The sequence below is a fragment of the Pseudophryne corroboree genome, chromosome 5 (assembly GCF_028390025.1).
Source record: "Pseudophryne corroboree isolate aPseCor3 chromosome 5, aPseCor3.hap2, whole genome shotgun sequence".
Taxonomy (NCBI): Eukaryota; Metazoa; Chordata; class Amphibia; order Anura; family Myobatrachidae; genus Pseudophryne; species Pseudophryne corroboree.
In genome coordinates this window covers 786,975,247-786,988,037 of record NC_086448.1, presented here as the reverse complement: position 1 = coordinate 786,988,037, position 12,791 = coordinate 786,975,247, and the positions used below count along the sequence as shown (strand labels likewise).

Here is a 12,791-nt window from a genome sequence, read left to right as displayed (position 1 = left end):
CTCATCGTTACCGTCCTTTATGGTCACTAACGCAACAAACTCACCGCTGTATTGATCAGTCTTATTGCTGGCAGAACTTGTAGTAGTGAACTTTGGATTTAAAAGGGAAATCCATGGTTTGGAAATTCTGTAAACTACTGCCTTCTGGTTGGGGATGATATAATTGGGTGAGAGATGTAGACTTGTAATGCCTGTAGTTTCAGACTGAGTAATGCGCTTGCTGCAGAGTGCAGGTCAGGCCCCGCGCTTGCTGCAGAGTGCAGGTCAGGCGACCTAGTCGTTACTTTCACCCTGGTCTAAGGAGATGGGCCTCAAGCCTTGGGCCAACTAGAAGTCTGCAGAAGTTTGTTCTGCGGCTCCCAGCTTCTTTGGCGCTAAAGTAACAATGGAAACGTGTGCACAATGCTATCAGTGGCGTATAAATAAGCACCACTTACCAAAGCACAAGTGGATCTGGTGTAAAAATGGCACAGGGCCGTTTATGACCCGGCAGTGCAGAGTCTTGTTGTGACATTGGTGAATCATATGTTTGGATTGCACTCTTGTGAATAGAGTGCTGTCTATTTTCATTGGTGGAAGTCAAAGTAGTCAGAGCTTTTCACATTGAGCTAAGTCATGAGACTGCTCAGTTCCGTGCGCCTGCATGGTCACACCCAGAAGTGCACATTTCACTGAAACCGTGCTCCTTCGATGGAGCAATCCATCTGTATGCACTTGCATGCTCCCTATCTAAAGGTGCGGTTTACATGTACTATACAGTACTACTGCTAAACACACCTCCTATCCATGGCACATGCGTGTAGAAGGCTACACAATGGGTCAAACATATCCCCACTAGGCCAGAGGTTCTCAAATGCCATACGCAGGACTCTGTCCCGTTTTCAAGGCTGTCCAGCAGTGTCAGAGGTGTATGGCCAACTGTCACATTTTAAAGAGCTACACGTGACCTGGAAAACATGGACTGTTCAGTGTCCTGCGAACCGAGATTGAGAACCACGGCACTAGGCTCCTTATGTTCTGGTTAAACCGTGCCACAAGGGAACCCCAACCATCAGTGGGGTGTGCACATATATATTTAAAGACCCGGGGGGGGGGCTGCTCATGAGAGCTTACATACAGTACACAAAATATTCAGTACATGGTGTAGGTGTAAAAAAGTGCCCGAGGAGATGTATCAAACCTTCTAAAGAGGTTAGGTTGAGAAGTTGCCCATAGCAACTAATTGACATCTAGTTTTTATTTTACCCAACGTACTTGATAAATGATAGCTACTGTGGAACTACACATCCCAGCATGCCCTGTCACAGTTTTTCTGTTAGGGCATGCTGGAATGTATAGTTCCACAGCAGTCCGAGTGCTACCCACTGCATACCCTTGCAATAAGTTAGTTGGTTGCTATAGGCAACTTATCAACTCTAACTACTGCTTCCCAGTGGATTGATGGAGCTGCAGTCTCAGGAGTCTTGGTTCCTCCCACAATATGGCTGCCTCCTCCTAGGAGAAGGACGCAACTGTACAAGAGGCGTGGTATGGGTCCTCACACGCTGGCAGTGTGACAGCTGTAGATCTGACGTGCCTGGAATGCCAAGCTGGCACCCTGCTGTGTACACATTCCACATAGCATTTTCCGGCTTCTACAAAACTAACTGCAGTCTCCCACGCCGGCCCACCTCCTAGTACAAGTATTAGTTGTTTTCCGTAGTGTCTTCTTCCCAGTGTCATCTGCTGTTCATTATGTAGGTCAGGAGCCCAGTTTATAGAGTAGTTATGACTATGCTACTGCTAACGGGCACTAAACAGAATATTGATTTACAAAATACAATTTAATGGTCCATGGGTCTCGGTACCCAGTGCGACATTAATAGCACAACATGGCTTTACGTCTAGATAAATGAAATGGAAACGGGTAATATTCAGAACACAAGGCAGCAGCTGCTTCAGTCTCATCTGAATTATTCTGTTGCGAGCCGTTCATTTGCAGAAGGTCACGGTTCATCTGCGGCAGAGATGCGTGTGATATGTGAGACTGTGCCGATTGCACATGCAGGAATTCTGCACGGAGTACTTTCCAGCTTTGAGGATTTACTAACTGGCAGCCATGCGGCACAAGGTGATTTATTTCTGTTAGAACCTCATGGGAACAAATGTTGTGATGCAAAGGAACAAACTTTACAAATGGTTGTCCAGAAGTGATTAGAGCACGCTGCGGCCGGCTTGCTGCGCTGTCAGACGCACACCTGTTCTGCTGCAGGAGCTTTTCCCCGTCTTAATACATTTCCAAATAAAGAACAGATGGCTTCATGTTGCAGAAAAATAAACAACGTTTTCTAAATATATATATTAGATCCAAATAAATATAACCGCAATATTTTTTTCCCCCCTGGGCGTCTTAGAACTGCATGTTTGTGCACAATATTCTCTAGGAACCAGCCACAGACTTATACCTTGGACGCTGGGTGCCACACGTTGCTTTTGGGGTTTATAGGACCACAGACTGCCGTGTGTGCGTCGCTGTTATTATTACCGAAAGCATTGCAAATACATTATAGGCTGTAAGCTGGGGAACGGCTATCTGCAACCTTGTTGGGGTACATTGGGTAGCCCCAAAATTGCGTATTTTAGTATGTACCTTAAATGCCCAATTTATGGGCAGTTAAGGGTGGCATTGTCCGTGTTCCAACGCCGTTACCGCTACACGTGGCCCACACATTACTCCTAATAGGATTGGCCCCTGTGTCTGGTAATAGCCGTGTTTGTTTCCATGTAGTAAAGAGCTGTGGTGTAGGGTTCACTACTGAAGACCACCCGCGGTGTATGCAGCTGTATACATAATGGTTACTAATAATAATGCATAAGGAGAGGTCACAAAAGCAAAATATTATTTTTTAAAGTGTATCTTTGTGTAACTGTAAAAAAGCAACGTGATAATGGGGACTATACGGAATACGGTGTTCTTCTATAAACGTTACATTCGCGGGCGTAGGACAGATTTCATCCTTTTCTATCAGTTTGTTGCTGGGCCTGCTGTGCTCCTCTTGCTGATTGTAAGGCTATGAGAAATCTTGTATCTTATTGCATAATAATTAATAATTTGTATTTATCCTTCATCCACTAGGGGACACTGGAGTATATACATTGGGGGTATAGACAGTGATGAATGGAGCCTGGCACTTTAATTTTCTTTAGAATGTAGCCTACCTGTGGTGGTGTATTGGTGCACTACAAGGCATGACCGTGTGTCAGAGTTATGGGACAGGTCCCTTTACGGAGACCTTTCACTAGTGCCTTAGGTTCTGGAGGCTGATGAGGTTTGTTATGCCGGAACAGCCAAGTTGTGGGTTTACGCCAGAAGCCGTGTACTGTTTATGTGACCCCCTCAAACGCAGGGAGCTGCGCAGGACAAGCGTGCACGACTTTGGACAGCCATGTGAATTCTGTGCTGTTCCAGCCCAGAGATTGGCCTCCGTTGGAGATTTCTCAGGTCTTACGGTTTATTATTGAAGTTTGCAGCTGACGCTCTGTTGACGGAGATTGGGGTGAGAAATAGCTCGCTGCACGGTTTTGTGTCTTATTTAAGAGGGGTGAGGATTTACAGATAAGTACTACTCGGCTTGTTTATTTTGTTATTATAAAGTAGCGTTAGATCTGCACTGTGTCTCTCTCTGTGGATAAATGGATCGCTTCTTGCTGGGAGATAGGAGGGTGGAAGGGGGTGGGGGTGGAGGGGGGGGTGGGAGGGGTGGAGAGGGGTGAGGGGGGGGGGTCCTACCATCCTGAGAGGAATAGAATAAAGGCGTTGCCTTACAGCACAGTAAGTCCAGCGTGTTAGGCATGTTATTCATTAATATTGCTGTGCTTGGTGTGTGTCCTAGACAGTGTCTCACGTGGGTATGCGCTCATTATGCCGACATTAAGGATGCCAACACCAGAATGTCAACATGGAGAGTCAAAATGTTGACTTTCATAATGGCGACATTGTGAATATTAATAGACAATGTCAACAGTACATTTTAGGGTAAGGTTAGGGTTAGGCTGCAGTCACCTGAAAACGTTACGTCGGCATGCACAGTGTCAACATTTCACATGTCAACATACTGGTTTTTACTTTTGAAATGACCATGTTTTGTACCACATCCTTTGCGTAACTTAGGGGGTGATTCCGACCCCATCGTTGGCTGCAGTCTGTCGCAGCGATCGGGTCGGAATTGCGCATGGCAGTCGTCGCTGCCTAGCGATCGCCTCTGAGACAGAGGCGGTTGCTGGGCGTAAGAGGGCCGTTTAGGAGGCGTCGTCCGGCCAACACAGGCGTGGCTGGACCGTTGGGGGGGGGGCGCGGCGGCTGCGTGACGTCTAACGCGGCGGCTGCATGACGTCTAACGCAGCCACTGCGGCCAGCGGCAGCGACAAACAACTCCCGGCCAGCCGCAGGAGCTGCGCTGGCCGGGAGTTACTCCTGAAATACGAAACCATCGCCGCTGTGCGATGCTTTTGTATTTGTGCGAGGAGGGCCGGACTGACATGCAGGGCGGACTAGCCGTGTGCTGGGCGTCCCCCCGCATGTCAGGGAAGATGATCGTAGCTGTGCTAAATTTAGCCCAGCTACGATCAACTCTGAATGACCCCCTTAGTGCAGGGTGATGCAAAAAAACTCCCAGATTTTAAAGGTTAACAAAAAAATAAGACCTGGTAAAAGATATTCAGAATGTTGGTACATAATCCATAAAAGCATGGAATACGGTTTATTTTCAATTGCCTTTGAATAGGGAGGTCAGACAGTAGTCTCTGTGTCTGTCCTGATAGCCTCTGTGCTGCTTTGTCCTAGAAAGTCTGGTTGTTGTAGCGTACAGGAATTCTGGTATTGACAGGTGTTAATGCATAATGTTTTAGACGTACTTGAACATCAAGTGCAGCCTGGAGCAAAGCCTTCTCTGTACATGAGCTAAGAGTGGGGATTAAGCGATGCTTGATGGTGGTAATGATTTCTCACACTTACAGAAAATCGATCAAAAGTTCTTTAAGTCTTTATTAGATAAGATATTCTAGGCCACTCTTGTACCACATCTTATTCGGGTTTATGCACAGCTCTCTTGAGGTTTTACAATTCCAACTCGAGCCTGATACTTTTCTTTTTCATCTGTGTATTTGTAGAATTGCAGTGTACTTGGGATCGCTGCCCTGTTGCAAGACCCAGTTTCAGTTGTCCAACAGATCTTGCCATATACTACAGAAATACTCTGGAGTTCATAGTGGATTTAATTGCAAGCTGTCTAAATCAACCCTTAATCAGCCCTCCACCACCGTGCTCAACAGTGACATGATTCCCTAATGGTGATATATTGGGGGTAATTCCAAATTGACCGCAGCAGGAATTTTGTTAGCAGTTGGGCAAAACCATGGCCCTCATTCCGAGTTGTTCGCTCGCAAGCTGCTTTTAGCAGCTTTACACACGCTAAGCCTCCGCCTACTGGGAGTGAATCTTAGCTTCTTAAAATTGCGAACGAAAGATTCACAAAATTGCGACCACACACCTCTTAGCAGTTTCTGAGTAACTTCAGACTTACTCGGCATCTGCGATCAGTTCAGTGCTTGTCGTTCCTGGTTTGACGTCACAAACACACCCAGCGTTCACCCAGACACTCCTCCGTTTCTTTAGCCACTCCCGCGTTTTTCCCAGAAACGGTAGCGTTTTTTCGCACACACCCATAAAACGGCCAGTTTCCGCCCAGAAACACCCACTTCCTGTCAATCACATTACGATCACCAGACCGAAGAAAAAACCGTGAGTAAAATACCTAACTGCATAGCAAATTTACTTGGCGCAGTCGCAGTGCGGACATTGCGCATGCGCACTAAGCGGAAAATCGCTGCGATGCGAAAACATTTACTGAGCGAACAACTCTGAATGACCCCCCATGTGCACTGCAGGGGAGGCAGATTTAACATGTGCAGAGAGAGTTAGATTTGGGTGTGGTGTGTTCAATCTGCAATCTAATTTGCAGTGTAAAAATAAAGCAGCCAGTATTTACCCTGCACAGAAACAAAATAACCCACCCAAATCTAACTCTTTCTGCACATGTTAGATCTGCCTCCCCTGCAGTGCACATGGTTTTGCCCAACTGCTAACAAATTCCTGCTGCAATCAACTTGGAATTACCCCCTGTGTCTGGTTTTGACAAACCTGTAGTAGTCGATCAACACCATAGGACTCTACTTTCATCTGATCTGTTGAAAGGGCATTCACCACATCTGTTGTGTTTCCAGTTGTATCCAGAAGCAGCTTTGCAAGTTTCATGGACGGGAAGGGGCTTTCATAGATGACTTTTCATGGAAGCCATAACTTGTTCAGTCTTTTTATAACGGTGGAGTCATTAACCATTTACCATGTTGCACGAGGTCTGTAGGTATCCACACCTACCTCTTGGGTGCTTCGCAATTTCTCAGAACATTGTTATTTGTTGGTGAGTTTGTTGGGCAGCCCGATCCAGGAGAATATCCTGGGAAGTTTGGCAACGTTCTCCGATGTTCTTGACGTGTAAATTGTCTTCAGTGTAGAATACCGACCTTCAGATTCTTTAGCAATTGACATAACCTATATAATATCCAAGTAACCTTTTTATTAGGGGTTTGTTGCATGAGATTTGATTTGTGTCATTTTAGGACTTAGATAATTAGTTATGTCCTTATATTTATAAGCAACGGTTGCAAATGAGGTGTACTTTCCTTATCTCATGGCCGCCCACCCACCAGTGAAGCATACCATATGTCCGTGGGCATTCTGCACACTATCAAATAATGTCACTGGTAAGTGGGGACAATAGGCATGCACCAAGGTCCACTACACCTGTATACGTGCTGTTTCTATGTATATTCATGTCCGTATTAGTGGCAGAAGTTAATAGAATGTTGAGATTTTTTTTTATTGAATAATTGTGACCCGTATAAAAAAAAAATTATTTTACATTTTATTTTCTCTATCGTCCTAGTGGATGCTGGGGTTCCTGAAAGGACCATGGGGAATAGCGGCTCCGCAGGAGACAGGGCACAAAAAGTAAAGCTTTTCCAGATCAGGTGGTGTGCACTGGCTCCTCCCCCTATGACCCTCCTCCAGACTCTAGTTAGATTTTTGTGCCCGGCCGAGAAGGGTGCAATCTAGGTGGCTCTCCTAAAGAGCTGCTTAGAAAAAGTTTAGCTTAGGTTTTTTATTTTACAGTGAGTCCTGCTGGCAACAGGATCACTGCAACGAGGGACTGAGGGGAGAAGAAGTGAACTCACCTGCGTGCAGGATGGATTGGCTTCTTGGCTACTGGACATCAGCTCCAGAGGGACGATCACAGGTACAGCCTGGATGGTCACCGGAGCCGCGCCGCCGGCCCCCTTGCAGATGCTGAAGTCAGAAGAGGTCCAGAATCGGCGGCTGAAGACTCCTGCAGTCTTCTAAAGGTAGCGCACAGCACTGCAGCTGTGCGCCATTTTCCTCTCAGCACACTTCACACGCAGTCACTGAGGGTGCAGGGCGCTGGGGGGGGGCGCCCTGGGAGGCAAATGTAACCTATATAAAGGCTAAAAATACCTCACATATAGCCCCCAGAGGCTATATGGAGATATTTAACCCCTGCCTGGATTCACTAAATAGCGGGAGACGAGCCCGCCGGAAAAGGGGCGGGGCCTATCTCCTCAGCACACGGCGCCATTTCCTCTCACAGCTCCGCTGGTCAGGACGGCTCCCAGGTCTCTCCCCTGCACTGCACTACAGAAACAGGGTAAAACAGAGAGGGGGGGGGCAAATTTATGGCGATATTTTGATATATATAAAGCAGCTATAAGGGAGCACTTATTATAAGGCTATCCCTGTTATATATAGCGCTTTTGGTGTGTGCTGGCAAACTCTCCCTCTGTCTCCCCAAAGGGCTAGTGGGTCCTGTCTTCGTTAGGAGCATTCCCTGTGTGTCTGCTGTGTGTCGGTACGTGTGTGTCGACATGTATGAGGACGATATTGGTGTGGAGGCGGAGCAATTGCCAAATATGAGGATGTCACCCCCTAGGGAGTCGACACCAGAATGGATGCCTTTATTTATGGAACTACGGGATAGTGTCAACACGCTAAAGCAGTCGTTTGACGACATGAGACGGCCGGACAATCAATTAGTGCCTGTCCAGGCGACTCAAACACCGTCAGGGGCTGTGAAACGCCCTTTGCCTCAGTCGGTCGACACAGACCCAGACACAGGCACTGACTCCAGTGGTGACGGTGACGAATCAACCGTATTTTCCAGTAGGGCCACACGTTATATGATTTTGGCAATGAAGGAGGCGTTACATTTAGCTGATACTACAGGTACCACTAAACAGGGTATTATGTGGGGTGTGAAAAAACTACCTATAGTTTTTCCTGAATCAGAAGAATTAAATGACGTGTGTAATGAAGCGTGGGTTGCCCCTGATCAAAAGCTGATAATTTCAAAGAAATTATTGGCATTATACCCTTTCCCGCCAGAGGTTAGGGAGCGCTGGGAAACACCTCCTAGGGTAGACAAGGCGCTAACACGCTTATCTAAACAAGTGGCGTTACCCTCTCCTGAGACGGCCGCACTTAAAGATCCATCAGATAGGAGGATGGAAAATATCCAAAAAAGTATATACACACATGCAGGTGTTATACTACGACCAGCTATAGCGACTGCCTGGATGTGCAGTGCTGGGGTAGTTTGGTCAGAGTCCCTGATTGAAAATATTGATACCCTGGACAGGGACAATATTTTACTGTCGTTAGAACAAATAAAGGATGCATTTCTTTATATGCGTGATGCACAGAGGGATATCTGCACACTGGCATCACGGGTAAGTGCTATGTCCATTTCGGCCAGAAGAGCTTTATGGACGCGACAGTGGACAGGCGATGCGGATTCAAAACGACATATGGAAGTTTTGCCGTATAAAGGGGAGGAGTTATTTGGAGTCGGTCTATCAGATTTGGTGGCCACGGCTACAGCCGGGAAATCCACCTTTCTACCTCAAGCTACTCCCCAACAGAAAAAGGCACCGACTTTTCAACCGCAGCCCTTTCGTTCCTTTAAAAATAAGAGAGCAAAGGGCTATTCATATCTGCCACGAGGCAGAGGTCGAGGGAAGAGACAGCAACAGGCAGCTCCTTCCCAGGAACAGAAGCCTTCCCCGGCTTCTACAAAAGCCTCAGCATGACACTGGGGCTTCTCAAGCGGACTCGGGGACGGTGGGTGGTCGTCTCAAAAATTACAGCGCGCAGTGGGCTCACTCGCAGGTAGATCCCTGGATCCTGCAGATAATATCTCAGGGGTACAGGTTGGAATTAGAGACAGATCCACCTCGCCGTTTCCTGAAGTCTGCTTTACCAACGTCCCCCTCCGAAAGGGAGACGGTTTTGGAAGCCATTCACAAGCTGTACTCTCAGCAGGTGATAGTCAAGGTACCTCTTCTACAACAAGGGAAGGGGTATTATTCCACTCTTTTTGTGGTACCGAAGCCGGATGGCTCGGTAAGGCCTATTCTAAATCTGAAGTCCTTGAACCTGTACATAAAGAAGTTCAAGTTCAAGATGGAGTCACTCAGAGCAGTGATAGCGAACCTGGAAGAGGGGGACTTTATGGTATCCTTGGACATCAAGGATGCGTATCTCCACGTTCCAATTTACCCCTCACACCAGGGGTACCTCAGGTTCGTTGTACAAAACTGTCACTATCAGTTTCAGACGCTGCCGTTCGGATTGTCCACGGCACCTCGGGTCTTTACAAAGGTAATGGCCGAGATGATGATTCTTCTTCGAAGAAAAGGCATATTAATTATCCCATACTTGGACGATCTCCTAATAAGGGCAAGGTCCAGAGAACAGCTAGAGATGGGATTAGCACTGTCGCAAGAAGTGCTAAAACAGCACGGGTGGATTCTGAATATTCCAAAATCCCAGTTAATGCCGACAACTCGTCTGCTGTTCCTAGGGATGATTCTGGACACGGTTCAGAAAAAGGTTTTTCTCCCGGAGGAAAAAGCCAAGGAGTTATCCGAGCTTGTCAGGAACCTCCTAAAACCAGGAAAGGTGTCTGTACATCAATGCACAAGAGTCCTGGGAAAAATGGTGGCTTCTTACGAAGCAATTCCATTCGGCAGATTCCACGCAAGAATTTTCCAAAGGGATCTGTTGGACAAATGGTCAGGGTCGCATCTTCAGATGCACCTGCGGATAACCCTGTCTCCAAGGACAAGGGTGTCTCTTCTGTGGTGGTTGCAGAGTGCTCATCTATTGGAGGGCCGCAGATTCGGCATACAGGATTGGATCCTGGTGACCACGGACGCCAGCCTGAGAGGCTGGGGAGCAGTCACACAAGGAAGAAACTTCCAGGGAGTATGGACGAGCCTGGAAACGTCTCTTCACATAAACATTCTGGAACTAAGAGCAATATACAATGCTCTAAGCCAGGCAGAACCTCTGCTTCAGGGAAAACCGGTGTTGATCCAGTCGGACAACATCACGGCAGTCGCCCATGTGAACAGACAGGGCGGCACAAGAAGCAGGAGTGCAATGGCAGAAGCTGCAAGGATTCTTCGCTGGGCAGAGAATCATGTGATAGCACTGTCAGCAGTGTTCATCCCGGGAGTGGACAACTGGGAAGCAGACTTCCTCAGCAGACACGATCTTCACCCGGGAGAGTGGGGACTTCATCCAGAAGTCTTCCACTTGCTGGTAACCCGTTGGGAAAGACCAATGGTGGACATGATGGCGTCTCGCCTCAACAAAAAACTGGACAGGTATTGCGCCAGGTCAAGAGATCCGCAGGCAATAGCTGTGGACGCGCTGGTAACGCCTTGGGTGTACCAGTCGGTGTATGTGTTTCCTCCTCTGCCTCTCATACCAAAAGTATTGAGAATTATACGGCAAAGAGGCGTAAGGACGATACTAGTGGTTCCGGATTGGCCAAGAAGGACTTGGTACCCGGAACTTCAAGAGATGATCACGGAAGATCCGTGGCCTCTACCTCTAAGGAGGGACTTGCTTCAGCAGGGTCCCTGTCTGTTTCAAGACTTACCGCGGCTGCGTTTGACGGCATGGCGGTTGAACGCCGGATCCTAAAGGAAAAAGGCATGCCGGAAGAAGTCATTCCTACTTTGATTAAAGCAAGGAAGGAAGTAACCGTGCAACATTATCACCGAATTTGGCGAAAATATGTTGCGTGGTGCGAAGATCGGAGTGCTCCGACGGAGGAATTTCAACTGGGTCGATTCCTACATTTCCTGCAATCAGGATTGTCTATGGGTCTCAAATTGGGATCTATTAAGGTTCAAATTTCGGCCCTGTCGATTTTCTTTAAAAAAGAATTGGCTTCAGTCCCTGAAGTCCAGACCTTTGTTAAGGGAGTGCTACATATACAGCCTCCTGTGGTGCCTCCAGTGGCACCGTGGGATCTCAATGTGGTTTTGGACTTTCTAAAATCTCATTGGTTTGAACCACTAAAGAAGGTGGATTTGAAATATCTCACATGGAAAGTGACCATGCTTCTAGCCCTGGCTTCGGCCAGGAGAGTGTCAGAACTGGCAGCTTTATCTTACAAAAGCCCATATCTGATTTTCCATTCGGACAGGGCAGAACTGCGGACTCGTCCGCATTTTCTCCCTAAGGTGGTGTCAGCATTTCATCTGAACCAGCCTATTGTAGTGCCTGCGGCTACAAGTGACTTGGAGGACTCCAAGTTACTGGACGTTGTCAGAGCATTAAAAATATATATTGCAAGGACAGCTGGAGTCAGAAAATCTGACTCGTTGTTTATATTGTATGCACCCAACAAGATGGGTGCTCCTGCGTCTAAGCAGACGATTGCTCGTTGGATCTGTAGCACAATCCAACTTGCACATTCTGTGGCAGGCCTGCCACAGCCTAAATCTGTAAAGGCCCACTCCACAAGGAAGGTGGGCTCATCTTGGGCGGCTGCCCGAGGGGTCTCGGCATTACAACTTTGCCGAGCAGCTACGTGGTCAGGGGAGAACACGTTTGTAAAATTTTACAAATTTGATACTCTGGCTAAGGAGGACCTGGAGTTCTCTCATTCGGTGCTGCAGAGTCATCCGCACTCTCCCGCCCGTTTGGGAGCTTTGGTATAATCCCCATGGTCCTTTCAGGAACCCCAGCATCCACTAGGACGATAGAGAAAATAAGATTTTACTTACCGATAAATCTATTTCTCGGAGTCCGTAGTGGATGCTGGGCGCCCATCCCAAGTGCGGATTATCTGCAATAATTGTACATAGTTATTGTTAACTAATTCGGGTTATTGTTGAAGGAAGCCATCTTTCAGAGGCTCCGCTGTTATCATACTGTTAACTGGGTTTAGATCACAAGTTGTACGGTGTGATTGGTGTGGCTGGTATGAGTCTTACCCGGGATTCAAAATCCTCCCTTATTGTGTACGCTCGTCCGGGCACAGTACCTAACTGGAGTCTGGAGGAGGGTCATAGGGGGAGGAGCCAGTGCACACCACCTGATCTGGAAAAGCTTTACTTTTTGTGCCCTGTCTCCTGCGGAGCCGCTATTCCCCATGGTCCTTTCAGGAACCCCAGCATCCACTACGGACTCCGAGAAATAGATTTATCGGTAAGTAAAATCTTATTTTTTAATCCTTTCCAGCCAAACGATATCCTAAAACCCCACCCTATTCAGGCCAGGAGCTTGGTGGTGGCCAGGTGGTGGCCGCAGAAGACACTCACTGTGGTATGGAGATGGGGTTCTGGTGTGTGGCACCTGTGAAGCTTTGTGGCTTCCGGCGTCC

The 12,791-nt window shown here is 47.5% G+C and overlaps 1 protein-coding gene across 3 annotated transcripts in view; it reads left to right on the top strand.

The window, feature by feature from the left end:
- TMEM65 (transmembrane protein 65) overlaps positions 1-12,791 on the top strand; it is a 159,021-nt gene that overhangs the window by 45,007 nt on the left and 101,223 nt on the right. For 2 of the 3 annotated variants that reach the window (XM_063924403.1, XM_063924402.1), the window contains one exon: positions 12,650-12,733. The exons of the other annotated variant lie outside the window; for it this stretch is intronic. In XM_063924403.1, coding sequence (XP_063780473.1) covers positions 12,650-12,733 — 84 coding nt within the window. The remainder of the gene's footprint in view (positions 1-12,649; positions 12,734-12,791) is intronic. 3 annotated transcript variants of the gene reach the window in all.